Source organism: Gorilla gorilla, chromosome 9 (genome assembly GCF_029281585.2).
Source record: "Gorilla gorilla gorilla isolate KB3781 chromosome 9, NHGRI_mGorGor1-v2.1_pri, whole genome shotgun sequence".
Classification (NCBI taxonomy): Eukaryota; Metazoa; Chordata; class Mammalia; order Primates; family Hominidae; genus Gorilla; species Gorilla gorilla.
In genome coordinates this window covers 79988300-79998333 of record NC_073233.2, presented here as the reverse complement: position 1 = coordinate 79998333, position 10034 = coordinate 79988300, and the positions used below count along the sequence as shown (strand labels likewise).

At 51.6% G+C, this 10034-nt stretch overlaps 2 protein-coding genes and 1 pseudogene across 12 annotated transcripts; 1 reads left to right on the top strand and 2 right to left on the bottom strand.

Annotated features, from left to right (window-relative positions):
• The first annotated feature begins 696 nt into the window (after positions 1 to 696).
• Positions 697 to 3929, top strand: ANAPC15 (anaphase promoting complex subunit 15). 11 transcript variants are annotated; one of them, XM_055356719.2, is made up of 6 exons: positions 697 to 838; positions 1992 to 2046; positions 2202 to 2331; positions 2905 to 2964; positions 3285 to 3422; positions 3570 to 3929. In XM_055356719.2, the coding sequence occupies exons 2-6, from the start codon at positions 2021 to 2023 to the stop codon at positions 3627 to 3629; spliced, it is 414 nt and encodes a 137-aa protein (XP_055212694.1). In that variant the 5' UTR covers positions 697 to 838; positions 1992 to 2020; the 3' UTR covers positions 3630 to 3929. The 11 variants fall into 11 exon arrangements, with proteins under 11 accessions (XP_055212694.1, XP_018891904.1, XP_063549414.1 ...); XM_019036359.3 differs by having other exon boundaries at positions 1992 to 2076; positions 2207 to 2331; XM_063693344.1 differs by having other exon boundaries at positions 1992 to 2076.
• An 83-nt stretch (positions 3930 to 4012) lies between these two features.
• Positions 4013 to 10002, bottom strand: TOMT (transmembrane O-methyltransferase). Its single transcript, XM_055356706.2, has 3 exons — positions 7311 to 10002; positions 5404 to 5600; positions 4013 to 4917 (listed from the first exon to the last, which is right to left on the bottom strand). Exons 1-3 carry the CDS (start codon positions 7567 to 7569, stop codon positions 4597 to 4599), a joined length of 777 nt encoding a protein of 258 aa, XP_055212681.1. The 5' UTR covers positions 7570 to 10002; the 3' UTR covers positions 4013 to 4596.
• On the bottom strand, positions 9350 to 9446 carry LOC115936408 (uncharacterized; annotated as a pseudogene).
• Positions 10003 to 10034: the final 32 nt, after the last annotated feature.

Here is a 10034-nt window from a genome sequence, read left to right as displayed (position 1 = left end):
AGGTTACTAGAACAGAGGCATCAGCAAAGGAATGGGAGAGGTGACGAGGGGGATCTCTAAGGGTACTTGGCCCAGGCCTGAGGGCAGCTGATTCCCCCAGCCACAGAATGCTGTGCCTGAGGCTGACTAGTCATTCAAGTCTGTACATAATCTCCAATGTCAGAACTCAACAGGCAACCTTAAGAGAGACCACTAAGTCTACTGCATGTCTGCAGGGTTTGGCATCCCTGGACTGTGAGGTCTTCCAGGGAAGCGACCATATTCATAGATTTATCCCCAGTTTCTAGCAAGGCCTGGAATATAGTAATATTATAACTCAAATATTTTTGTTCAGAGCAAAAATAAAAAAGAATGAATATGCTCAAACGGGAAACTGAAGCTGAGAGAGCACAGATAGGAGCGGCGTAACATCAACCAGCAATTCTGAAGTAGTAACAGATTAGTTTTCTGGGATGCAGCAGGACGAATGGCCCTCGCACTAAAAGGTTGCTGTCAGCTCTTCTTCAGAAGGGGTTAACAAGCAAATGGTGACTGACAACAAAGGGGCAAGGGTTAAACGGGGCAGGGGTTAAACGAGGCCGTAGTGGTGGGGCCAGGATGGAGAGGCCGACTGGCTGAGACTCAAGGCGGGGCAGATAGGTAGGCGCGGCACACTTCCTTCCGTAACAATGTGACTAAGGTAGGTCAACGTCACATCCGGTTTAGTGGGCGGGAGCGGGGAAAAACAAAAGGAGACGAAGGACGCATGCGTTTGGTGAGTCCCGGATTCTGGTGGGTTCTTCCGCTCAGGCTGGGTGAAGCGCTTCCGGGTCGCCGCCGGCAGCAGCCTCCCGGCGCGGTAAGTACAGACGCAAGGCTGCAACCGTCTCCTTGCCCCTTCATTCCTTTTTCCCCCAGAGAAACCCATTTCCTTTGACCCGACTCCCCAGGAGCTCCATATTGAGAGTTCTTAACCCTTAAAGAGCTCCAGCTCATTGGCCGCTTCCTCGAGACTAAGCCCCACCCCGTCACACAAGGTCCGTCATTCATTGGTGTCACTTCCTGTCACCCAGCATTTCTTTCAGTTAATTGGTCCTACTCAGGCCCTGCTTTTTTCGCGTTCAGCAACCCTATAAGGCCAAATTTCTGTCTGAGACCCGCCCTGCTTTCTTTCTGTTGGTCAACTGCATGGTCATTATCGTAATGAGCAAAGAAAGGGCGGTGGCTTTGCGACAGTGGGTTGGGCTTTCGGAGCCGAGATCTCTGGTCTGTTAGTACTTCTTGGACATGAGGGTGTTTACCGTCGTGCCTAATTACGCGGGTTGGGAATCTGAGATACAGGGAAGGGCAGCGGCTGGCCCTGGGTCGGTCAGATAAATTAAGACAAAAGCAGGACCAGGCATCGATTATTTTCTCCTGCTCATCCCTTTCACGGAGGAGTTCTAAGCCCCGACTCACTGTATGACCTAAAGCCAGTCTCTGCCTGTCGCTGGGCCTCAGTTCGCCTGTCCTAAGTTTAATTCAGATTATCGGGCACTCCTGGTCAGCTCCCTCAGCCGCTCAAAGCTGGTTGTACCCTTATAATGTTAGTTCATCCATTCAATCTTCCATCTACTTATTTATCCACTTATTCATGCCTCCTAGAATGTCTTACTGAATCCTGCTTGCATATGCTACAATCCCTCCACCCCGACATTTGGCTGTGATTCATGAGAGGTCGTTAGTGTCCTAAATTTCTGACACTGGGTGGGTGTGGTATGGGCCATCATAAAGAGTCAAAAAGCAGGTTTTAGTGTGTGGAGGAGGTAGGGATAGTTTCAGTAGAACCCTGCTACCTCTAATTTTGTATAATTTCATAATGCCAGTCTGCATTCTGGATTCCTGTCCCTACACTTGACTCCCATTCTCGTCCCTCCTTGAACAGCCTGCAAACAGCTTTGTTTATCCATTATTTACTTAATTATCAGAATAACTTTGACAGTGGTATAATTGTTATTATCCCCATTTTACAGATGAAGACACTGAGGCTCAGAGAGGTTAAATGACTCAGCCAAGGTCAAACAGCTAGTAAGTGGTGGAGCCAGGACTCAAAGCCAGGTCTGTCTGATTCCTAGGGGGAAGGGCTGCTTTCCTGCTGTCTTCCACCCTATCCCTAAATCAAATTACAACCAAATTAAAAACAAAAACAAAGCAAAACACATTCACTTGACCCTTTCCCTCAGTCTAGGAGCCATGTCCACTTTGTTCCCCTCACTCTTCCCTCGTGTGACTGAGACTCTGTGGTTTAATCTGGATCGACCCTGTGTGGAAGAGACAGAGCTGCAGCAGCAGGAACAGCAGCATCAGGCCTGGGTGAGTGAGCAGCTAGCACAGCACAGAGACCTCAGCATAGACAGAGACCCCAGCACAGACAAGAGACCCCCTTCAGTGGGCCATGACCCAGCCTTACTCCAGAAATCTACCCAGGAAGAGCTTTTTGCCCTGAGCTGGGAATAATCGGGCTGGGAGCCAGGGAGCCAAGGTTCTCATCTTGTGGTACCCTATTTTACAGGGGTACCATGTGACTTCTGGGCCAGATTAGAGCCCAGGCTGCTGACACTCAGCCCAAGCTCTTTTCCCTAAAGCACAGGAAATAATTTTGACTATTAATTGAGGATCTAGCAGATGATGCTTTCTAGGCTGATAAGTCTCTCACTTCATCCTCACCATAATTATACAAAAAAAAACAAGGCTCAGAGAGTTTAAGTATTTGGATCAAGTTCATAAATGGCAGATGACAAGAAAGGGATTGTATCTCCCTGAGAACTGGGAGGAAGCTTCTCCCCAACACGTGTGGGTTGTCTTCTGGGCAGAATGGGCCAGTCCCATGCCCCTGACCTGCCCTACTTGGGCTCTGGCCTTGTTCCTCTGTGCCTTTGCCCACAGCTCCAAAGCATCGCGGAGAAAGACAACAACCTGGTTCCTATTGGCAAGCCAGCCTCAGAGGTGAGTGGCTCTAGCAGGTGGGGCCTGTGTGGGGGCCGCAGTGGACCGAGGCTCTGCTCTAATTCTGAATGTCCTGTCTCTGACCCAGAGCAGTTGTGGTTCTCAGATCTGCGTAAAGGCCAAAAAGGGGAGATAGAAGGGGTGGGCATTGGGCCTAGCATTAAGGTCCTGCAGAACATGCACCAGCCTGCTAGACTCAAGGAGGGAGGGTCAGGGGGTAGGGGGTCATTCATTGGCCCTAGAGAGAGGCTCAAGTGGGTCAGTTCTTGAACTGGTCCACGCAGGCCTGTAGGGCTTACAGGCTCTGTCCTGCCCACCAGCACTATGATGACGAGGAAGAAGAGGATGATGAAGACGATGAGGATAGTGAAGAGGACTCAGAGGATGATGAGGATATGCAGGACATGGACGAGATGAATGACTACAATGAGTCACCGGATGATGGAGAGGTCAATGAGGTAGGCAAGGGGTATGGGGGAGGGCCTCTGTTCCTGGGCCCCTGCTCCTGACCCAATTGATGGCCAAGGGGTACAGAAACCCTAGATCCAGCCAGGGGCAGGATCTGGGGCTGAGGCTGGCTGAGGCCCCTCCCCACCCACACCCAGCCTCCTCTCCAGGTGGACATGGAAGGCAACGAACAGGATCAGGACCAGTGGATGATCTAGGTAGACAAGGCAGGGTGGCCTCAGGGAGATTCCAGGCCAGCCCAAACTACCCTGCATCCCAACCCCCAACCCCTGCCCACAGAACCAGCTGATGGTCCCAGTGCCTGAAAGTGCCCTTGGGCACCTCCTCAGCTGCTGCCAGGATCTGGTCTCTTTGGCCCCTCCCAGGCCATCAGTCTGCACTTGAAATCCCCAGGGCCAGAGCCCCACTCCACCTTCCTGGCCAGTACCTCACCCCTTGATTGCCAGGTCTGGTCTCTTTCTAAGTTCCTTTAATAAAGACAAAGGAGTGATTTTCCACCCATGTCTATTCCCTATTTGTTGGTGGGGCCCAGAGGAGTCCAGCATCTTCTTTTGGGCTTTAGGAAGAGGGCACTCAAGGGACATCAGCCACACCTAATTGGCTAGGTGGACCAGAGTTAGGGAAGGCCAGGACATCCCTGGCCCTGGGTCCAGGGTTCTGTGCCATTTTCTGTGGCCCAGCTTGCATCCAGCTATTCCTGCAGGGCGTCTAACTCATTGCCACTTCCTCTGATCCCACCCAGAATGGCATGGGCTGAGGATGGGAGGCTTTCTGAGGCCGAGAACTGGGAGGCCCCTGGAGCTCTCCCATCCAGCTTCCTTCGTGTTAAGAGAGAAGATTAAATCTCAGAGCAAAGTGGGGATTCCCTTGGAGTCACTCAGCAAATCAGTGACAGAGCTGGGTCGGGAGCTCAGGCTTCTTGCTGTCAGTCCATGGTTCTCTCTGGAAAGAGGGGGCCTAGTGAGACCAAGCAGCCTGATAGAACTTGACACTTGAGGTCAGTGTAGAGGCTGAAAGAGGTCAGAGGTGGGAAGAGAGACTCCCTAGCCCTGAGCCCGGCATGTGTCAAGGCCCCAAACAGGAAAGGGAGGGGATTTTGAGGTCCCTGCTTGGGTGGGGGTGGGGGTGGGGGTGGGCATCAGTAAGTACCCCTGGGCCTGGACCTCAGCCTGGCCCAGCATAGGTGAGCTGAGCTATTCCATCCTTGATGGCAGGGAAGTCTGGAAGGCCAGTGTGGTGGAGGCGGCAGCGGTAGCGGCCACAGCTCTTAGCATACTGCAAGAAGCGGGGTGCACCAGGGAAGAGCACATGGTCAGCCAGCACGGTGGCACCTGCTGGCAGTAGGGCATGGGCCTCCAGCAGCTGCAGGTCCCTCAGGTAACATCGTGGCCGGTGTGCCAGGAGCACCAGGTCTGCCCGACTCAGCTGATACTGGGTGCGTAGGCACGGGATCACCTCCTCTGAGCTGCCCACGATGAGCTCCACCTGTGGGGATAGGGGGAGCTGGAGGTGAGGGTGGGGGGGAATTGTTCTCCCAGTCAAGACCCCACCAGGATCTGGCTTACTTCATGCCAGGTCCTGGCTTAGCTCCCCATGAGTGTTCTCACATTTCCTCTGACCTCAGAACCTAAGAAGTCAGGATCAGTATTGTGATTTCCATTCTGAAGAAGCTGAGGTTCAGAGGATGCATGCTTTGCTCAAGGTCACGTAGCTAACAAGAGGCAGAGTAAGAGCTGGACCCAAATTTGCTGGGTTCCAGAGACCTTCCTCTTAGCTGTTTCTTTTGTCATCCGGCAGAAAATAATGTGCAGATGACTTGGGACAGGAGGGCAGGAGCTCACACACCATCCAGCATCACAGTCCCCAGAGTGGAGGTGCTTCCTTCTCCTTAGATGGGAGTCCTTCACAAGGGATGTCTGGGGACAAGGCCTGGGGTGACAGAAATCTGGGTTGGGGAGATGGGAGGCTGACCATGTGCTCATCAAAGCCGGCCAGGCGGATGAGTTTTTCAGCCACTGCTGCCGTGCGTGGGTCCCGCTCCACAGTGAGAAGGCGACCCCCAGGGGGCAGGGCTCGGGCAATAAGCAGGGTAGAGTATCCACAGTAGGTTCCCAATTCCAGCACACAAGCAGGGGCCTTCTCCTCCACCAGCCGCATCAGGATCTGACCTATGAGGGGAGATGGCTGTTGCAGAAGACATGGGAGATGGATGCAGGGCCCCTGATAGAAAGATATCTCAAATGCCTACCTGCCTCACTGCAGCTCCCAACCAGCCAGGGTCTCATCTGTCTCTTGTACCATAGCCCCAGCTGCCCTCCTGGTCCCCGTCTCCTACAGTGTAGTCTTCACACCAGCCCTGGAATCTTTCCAACAAATCTGACCTTATTACTCCTTGGCTCCTGTGAGCTGAAGGCCTTTGGGATTGAACTTGGGATTCTCAGCCTGGCATTCAGGACCTTGGGCCTGATCCTATCCTACCTTTCCAGGTTCATCTCTCAGTACTTCCCACCTGTGGCCTGTATCACAGCCATCCCAAACAACTGTGCCCAGAATCCATCATGCTGTCTCATTCCTTCATGCCACATGTGTATATGTGGCTGGCTTTGCCCTTCCCACCCCCATCGCCATCTGCCTGGCCAACTCAGAACTTCCAGATTCAGTTCAAATGTTGCTCTTTCTCCATGAAGTCCCAGGCAGAAACAACCACCCTATCTTTCAGATTTATGAAAGGTCTCTGTTAGAATTTGTAGTTTCATTCCCCTTTTATTGCTCATCAAATGTATTTCTGATCTTGGAATTGGATGAACTTTTATTTATTTATTTTTGAGACCAAGTCTTGCTGTGTTGCCCAGGCTGGAGTGCAGTAGCATGATCACGGCTCACTGCAGCCTTGACCACCCAGGCTCAGGCAATCCTCCCACCTCAGCATTTCCAGTAGCTGGAACCACGGTTACTTACCACCACACCCAGCTAATTTTTAAATTTTTTGTAGAAACGGGGGTCTTGCTTTGTTACCCAGGCTAGTCTCGAACTCCTGGGCTCAAGTGATCCTCCTGCTTTGGCCTCCCAAAGTGCTGGGATTACAGGCATGAGCCACCATGCCCAGCCAGTGAATTTCTTTTCTTTTCTTTTTTTTTTTTTTTTTTTTGAGACAGGTTCTTGCTCTGTCACCCATGCTGGAGTGCAGTGGCACAATCACAGCTCACTGCAGCCTCAGCCTCCTGGGCTCAAGCAATCCTCCCACCTCAGCCTCCCAAGTAGCTGGGACCACAGGCATGTGCCACCATGCCCGGGTAATTTTTGTATTTTTTGTAGAGATGGGTTTTTGCTATGTTGCCCAAGCCGGTCTCAAACTCCTGAGCTCAAGCAATCTGCCCACCTCGGCCTCTCAAAGTGCTGGGATTACAGGCACCAGCCACCACACAGCCGAATTTCTTAAATAAGACCCTAAAAGCACTTATGCTGGGATTGAGATAAATCCAGGCAGACAGCTACCCTAAATGGTATGTGGAAGCCTCCATGGTGGAGAGGAAAGATGTGGAGACAGATAATTACAAAGCTATGGGTTATCTGCTGAGATGGTTATTCCACTGTGTATTATGGTTCCTTTGAGGCCAGCATTTGTGGCTCATTCATCTCTGTGGCCTCTACCCCTCTCCCTGGCACCTAGCACATTCCTAATACAAAAGAGGTGGCAATAAATGTTTGCTGAATAAATGACTTAGTCCAAGCTCCTCATTTCCAGATGAGAAAAAAAAGAGGCCCTAAAAGAGGATCAAGAACCTGCCCAATTCATCCAGTAAAGCAGCAACAGATCCCAAATATTCCTTCACTGTCTTGGGGGTACTTCTTGGAGCAGAAGGCTAGGGAACACTGACCTTTGACAGGCCCCATGTGGCTCAAGTACTCGCAGCGGCTGCTCCAGTGGTCCAGGGTGGTAAGGATGTGACCAGGGTCACCGGGCAGGGCATGGGTGAGCACGTAGCTGAAGGCCCGCTCCTCGATCCGCAGCCCTGACAGGCAGTCTCGGAGGCTTCGCAGCAAGACCGTGCGCACCAGCAATCGGAAGTAGTGCCGGTACCGCACCAGCAATGTTACCACCAGTGGCAGGAAGGCCAGTGCAATGGCAGGGGACATGGTCCCTACCTGGGCCCTGGGGTGGAGGGAGGTAGGGAGGGAATCCCATACCCACAATTTGCCTATTTGTGTAGCTTTTGCCAGTAGCAATTATTATCCTTATATTTCACAAACCACAGCTCAGAAAGGCTAAGTCTTTTGTCCAGAGTCACAGAGCAGAACTGGGATTTGAATCCAGGTTAGTGTGATTCCAAGCCTGTGTACTTTCAAGGACTCTATACTGTCTACTTTCAGCACCCAGCCCCAAACCACCTCTTCCCGGTCCCAACCCCTGGTCCCATCTTCACATTGTTCCCCTGACTTGTTTCTCTTTATCTTTGAAGTCACCCCTTCTTCAGGACCCCTTTCACTAATTCACCTCTGGGATATCTTCCCCCAACCCTACCCTCTGCCTGCCTGGTCTCCTCTGACCACTGCTGTGTAGCAAAAGAGCATAGATTTGCAGTCAAAAACACCTTCACTATCACTGTGCCCTGCCTCAGTAAAATGCAATCAAAATACCCCATAGGGTGTTAGAGTGAGATGTCCTCTTTCCCACCCCAGGACTCTCCCTCTGCCTGCTCTTCCCTGAGGATGGGAGGAGTCTTTGATTCTTTAATAATTCTCCAGCCCCATCTCCTCTCCGCCGTATTCCCCTCTTCTCCTGTGCTGTCTCAGAATTCCCTTCACAAATGTGTACATACACATAACACACAGCACACATTTTCCCTCTACTCAGCTCTTCTCTCCAGGGACCTATGGGGAATGGGCCTCTCCTCCCATGTCCTGGACCATTCTCTTCCTCATCCAGATCTGACCTCCTTGCCGGCCTTCTTGCAAGGCCCCTGGTGATGGCGGGGAGTAAAAATGAAAGAGTGTATGGATGGGTGTGAATAGGTGAGTGATGTGGTGGGCTTGAACTGGTGTGCTTGGGAACCCACAATCCAGGGCCCTGCTTACCTGGGCTGGAGGACCAGAGCACAGGACAGGTGGCGGAGTCCAGGGCCTGCTGCGGGGGATAACCCTGAGGCAGGAGGCTGGAATGGCTTTCAATTATTCATGCTGAGGCTGCTGCTGTCACCTGAGACCTGCAGTTCAAGTTACCAGCCCCAGGGATGAGCTTGAGCTGCCTCCTACCCTTCAGGAACCTCAAAAGATTTACAGAACCTCAGGGTCTTGATTTGAGGGGTTATAAGAGGTATGAGATCTGGTGACTTCTCCAATACCTTGGATCAGAAGATGGGGCATGGGGTGAGCCAAGGTGATGGGGCGACTGTAACATACTCATTGATATGCAAGTTTTCTGTAAGCAAGGCCATGCCTTGGGCTACAGGTAAGAGTCAGAACCTGTCACTGTGCTCCAGGAACTCCCAAGTTTGGTAGGTGAGACTGACCCAGGAACAGAGAATACAATATAGTGTGATCACTATTGGATGTTCCATGACTACAGGGACTTTGGCTGTTTTGTGAACTGCTGCATATCCAGATATAACAATGTGTGGCACATAGTAGACGCTCAGCAAATATTTGTTGATTCAATAAATGCATGAATTAACACTGGATGAGGATTAAGCATAGGGAGCTGGGCATGTCCAGAGAATGGAGTCAGAGAAGGTATCAGGAGGACATTGTACTGAGTCTCGAAGACAGTAGGCAGACCAGGCTGCATATGCAAAGTCCAGTAGATCAATCAGGAAACTACATTATTTCTCTATGTCCAGTGAAACACATTGCTTACCCCTCCACCCCTCACCCCAGAACATGCAGTGGGAGAGGTGTCAGGCTCTGCATGACTTTGTTATGTCAGACGGGTAATGTGCCAAAACAAGATTTGAGGGTGGCACATTTGACACATGCTGGTGAACACCCAATCACACGCTCATGAACAACAAATTGATCACTATACAATCTTGGACGGACTTGGACCTGTCTGTGTTCACGGCCCAAGGGAAGACATGGAGGGGGGGTTAGGAAAACAGAACTGATGGTCAGCTTTGTGCGTTCGATTACAGTGGGTGCTGTTAAAAAAGGCAGAATTAAAGATAAAAGCCTGAAAGCAGAGAGGTCAGTGAGGTGGCTTCTATCTCTCTACCAGGATTTATCTCCGCTGCGCGTCAGCATGTGAAGGTAGTATAAGGTCCCTTCTTCCTGTAAGTCGCAGATCCCCAGCCCAGGTGGCGAATACACCCTCTGTGTATTCACCCCCAGCCCAGCTGGGCGATACACCCTCTGGGTTCCCCGACTAGGTACTGGTCATCTGGATCCTCTGTGTGTGCACCCAGACCGTACGAGCTGGAGCATCAGGCCTGGATCCCAGTCGCCCCTCGCATGGCATTTAGAAGAGTATATCACGAGGGCATACGAGGGCATTTGGTACGAGTTCGCTCAATGGCCCAGAAAAGTGGCCTAGTGGCCACGAGAACGCATAACACAACTCACGACGGCCACTACTGCCAGTTTAGAGACTGGAAAGATGAAGTCATGTG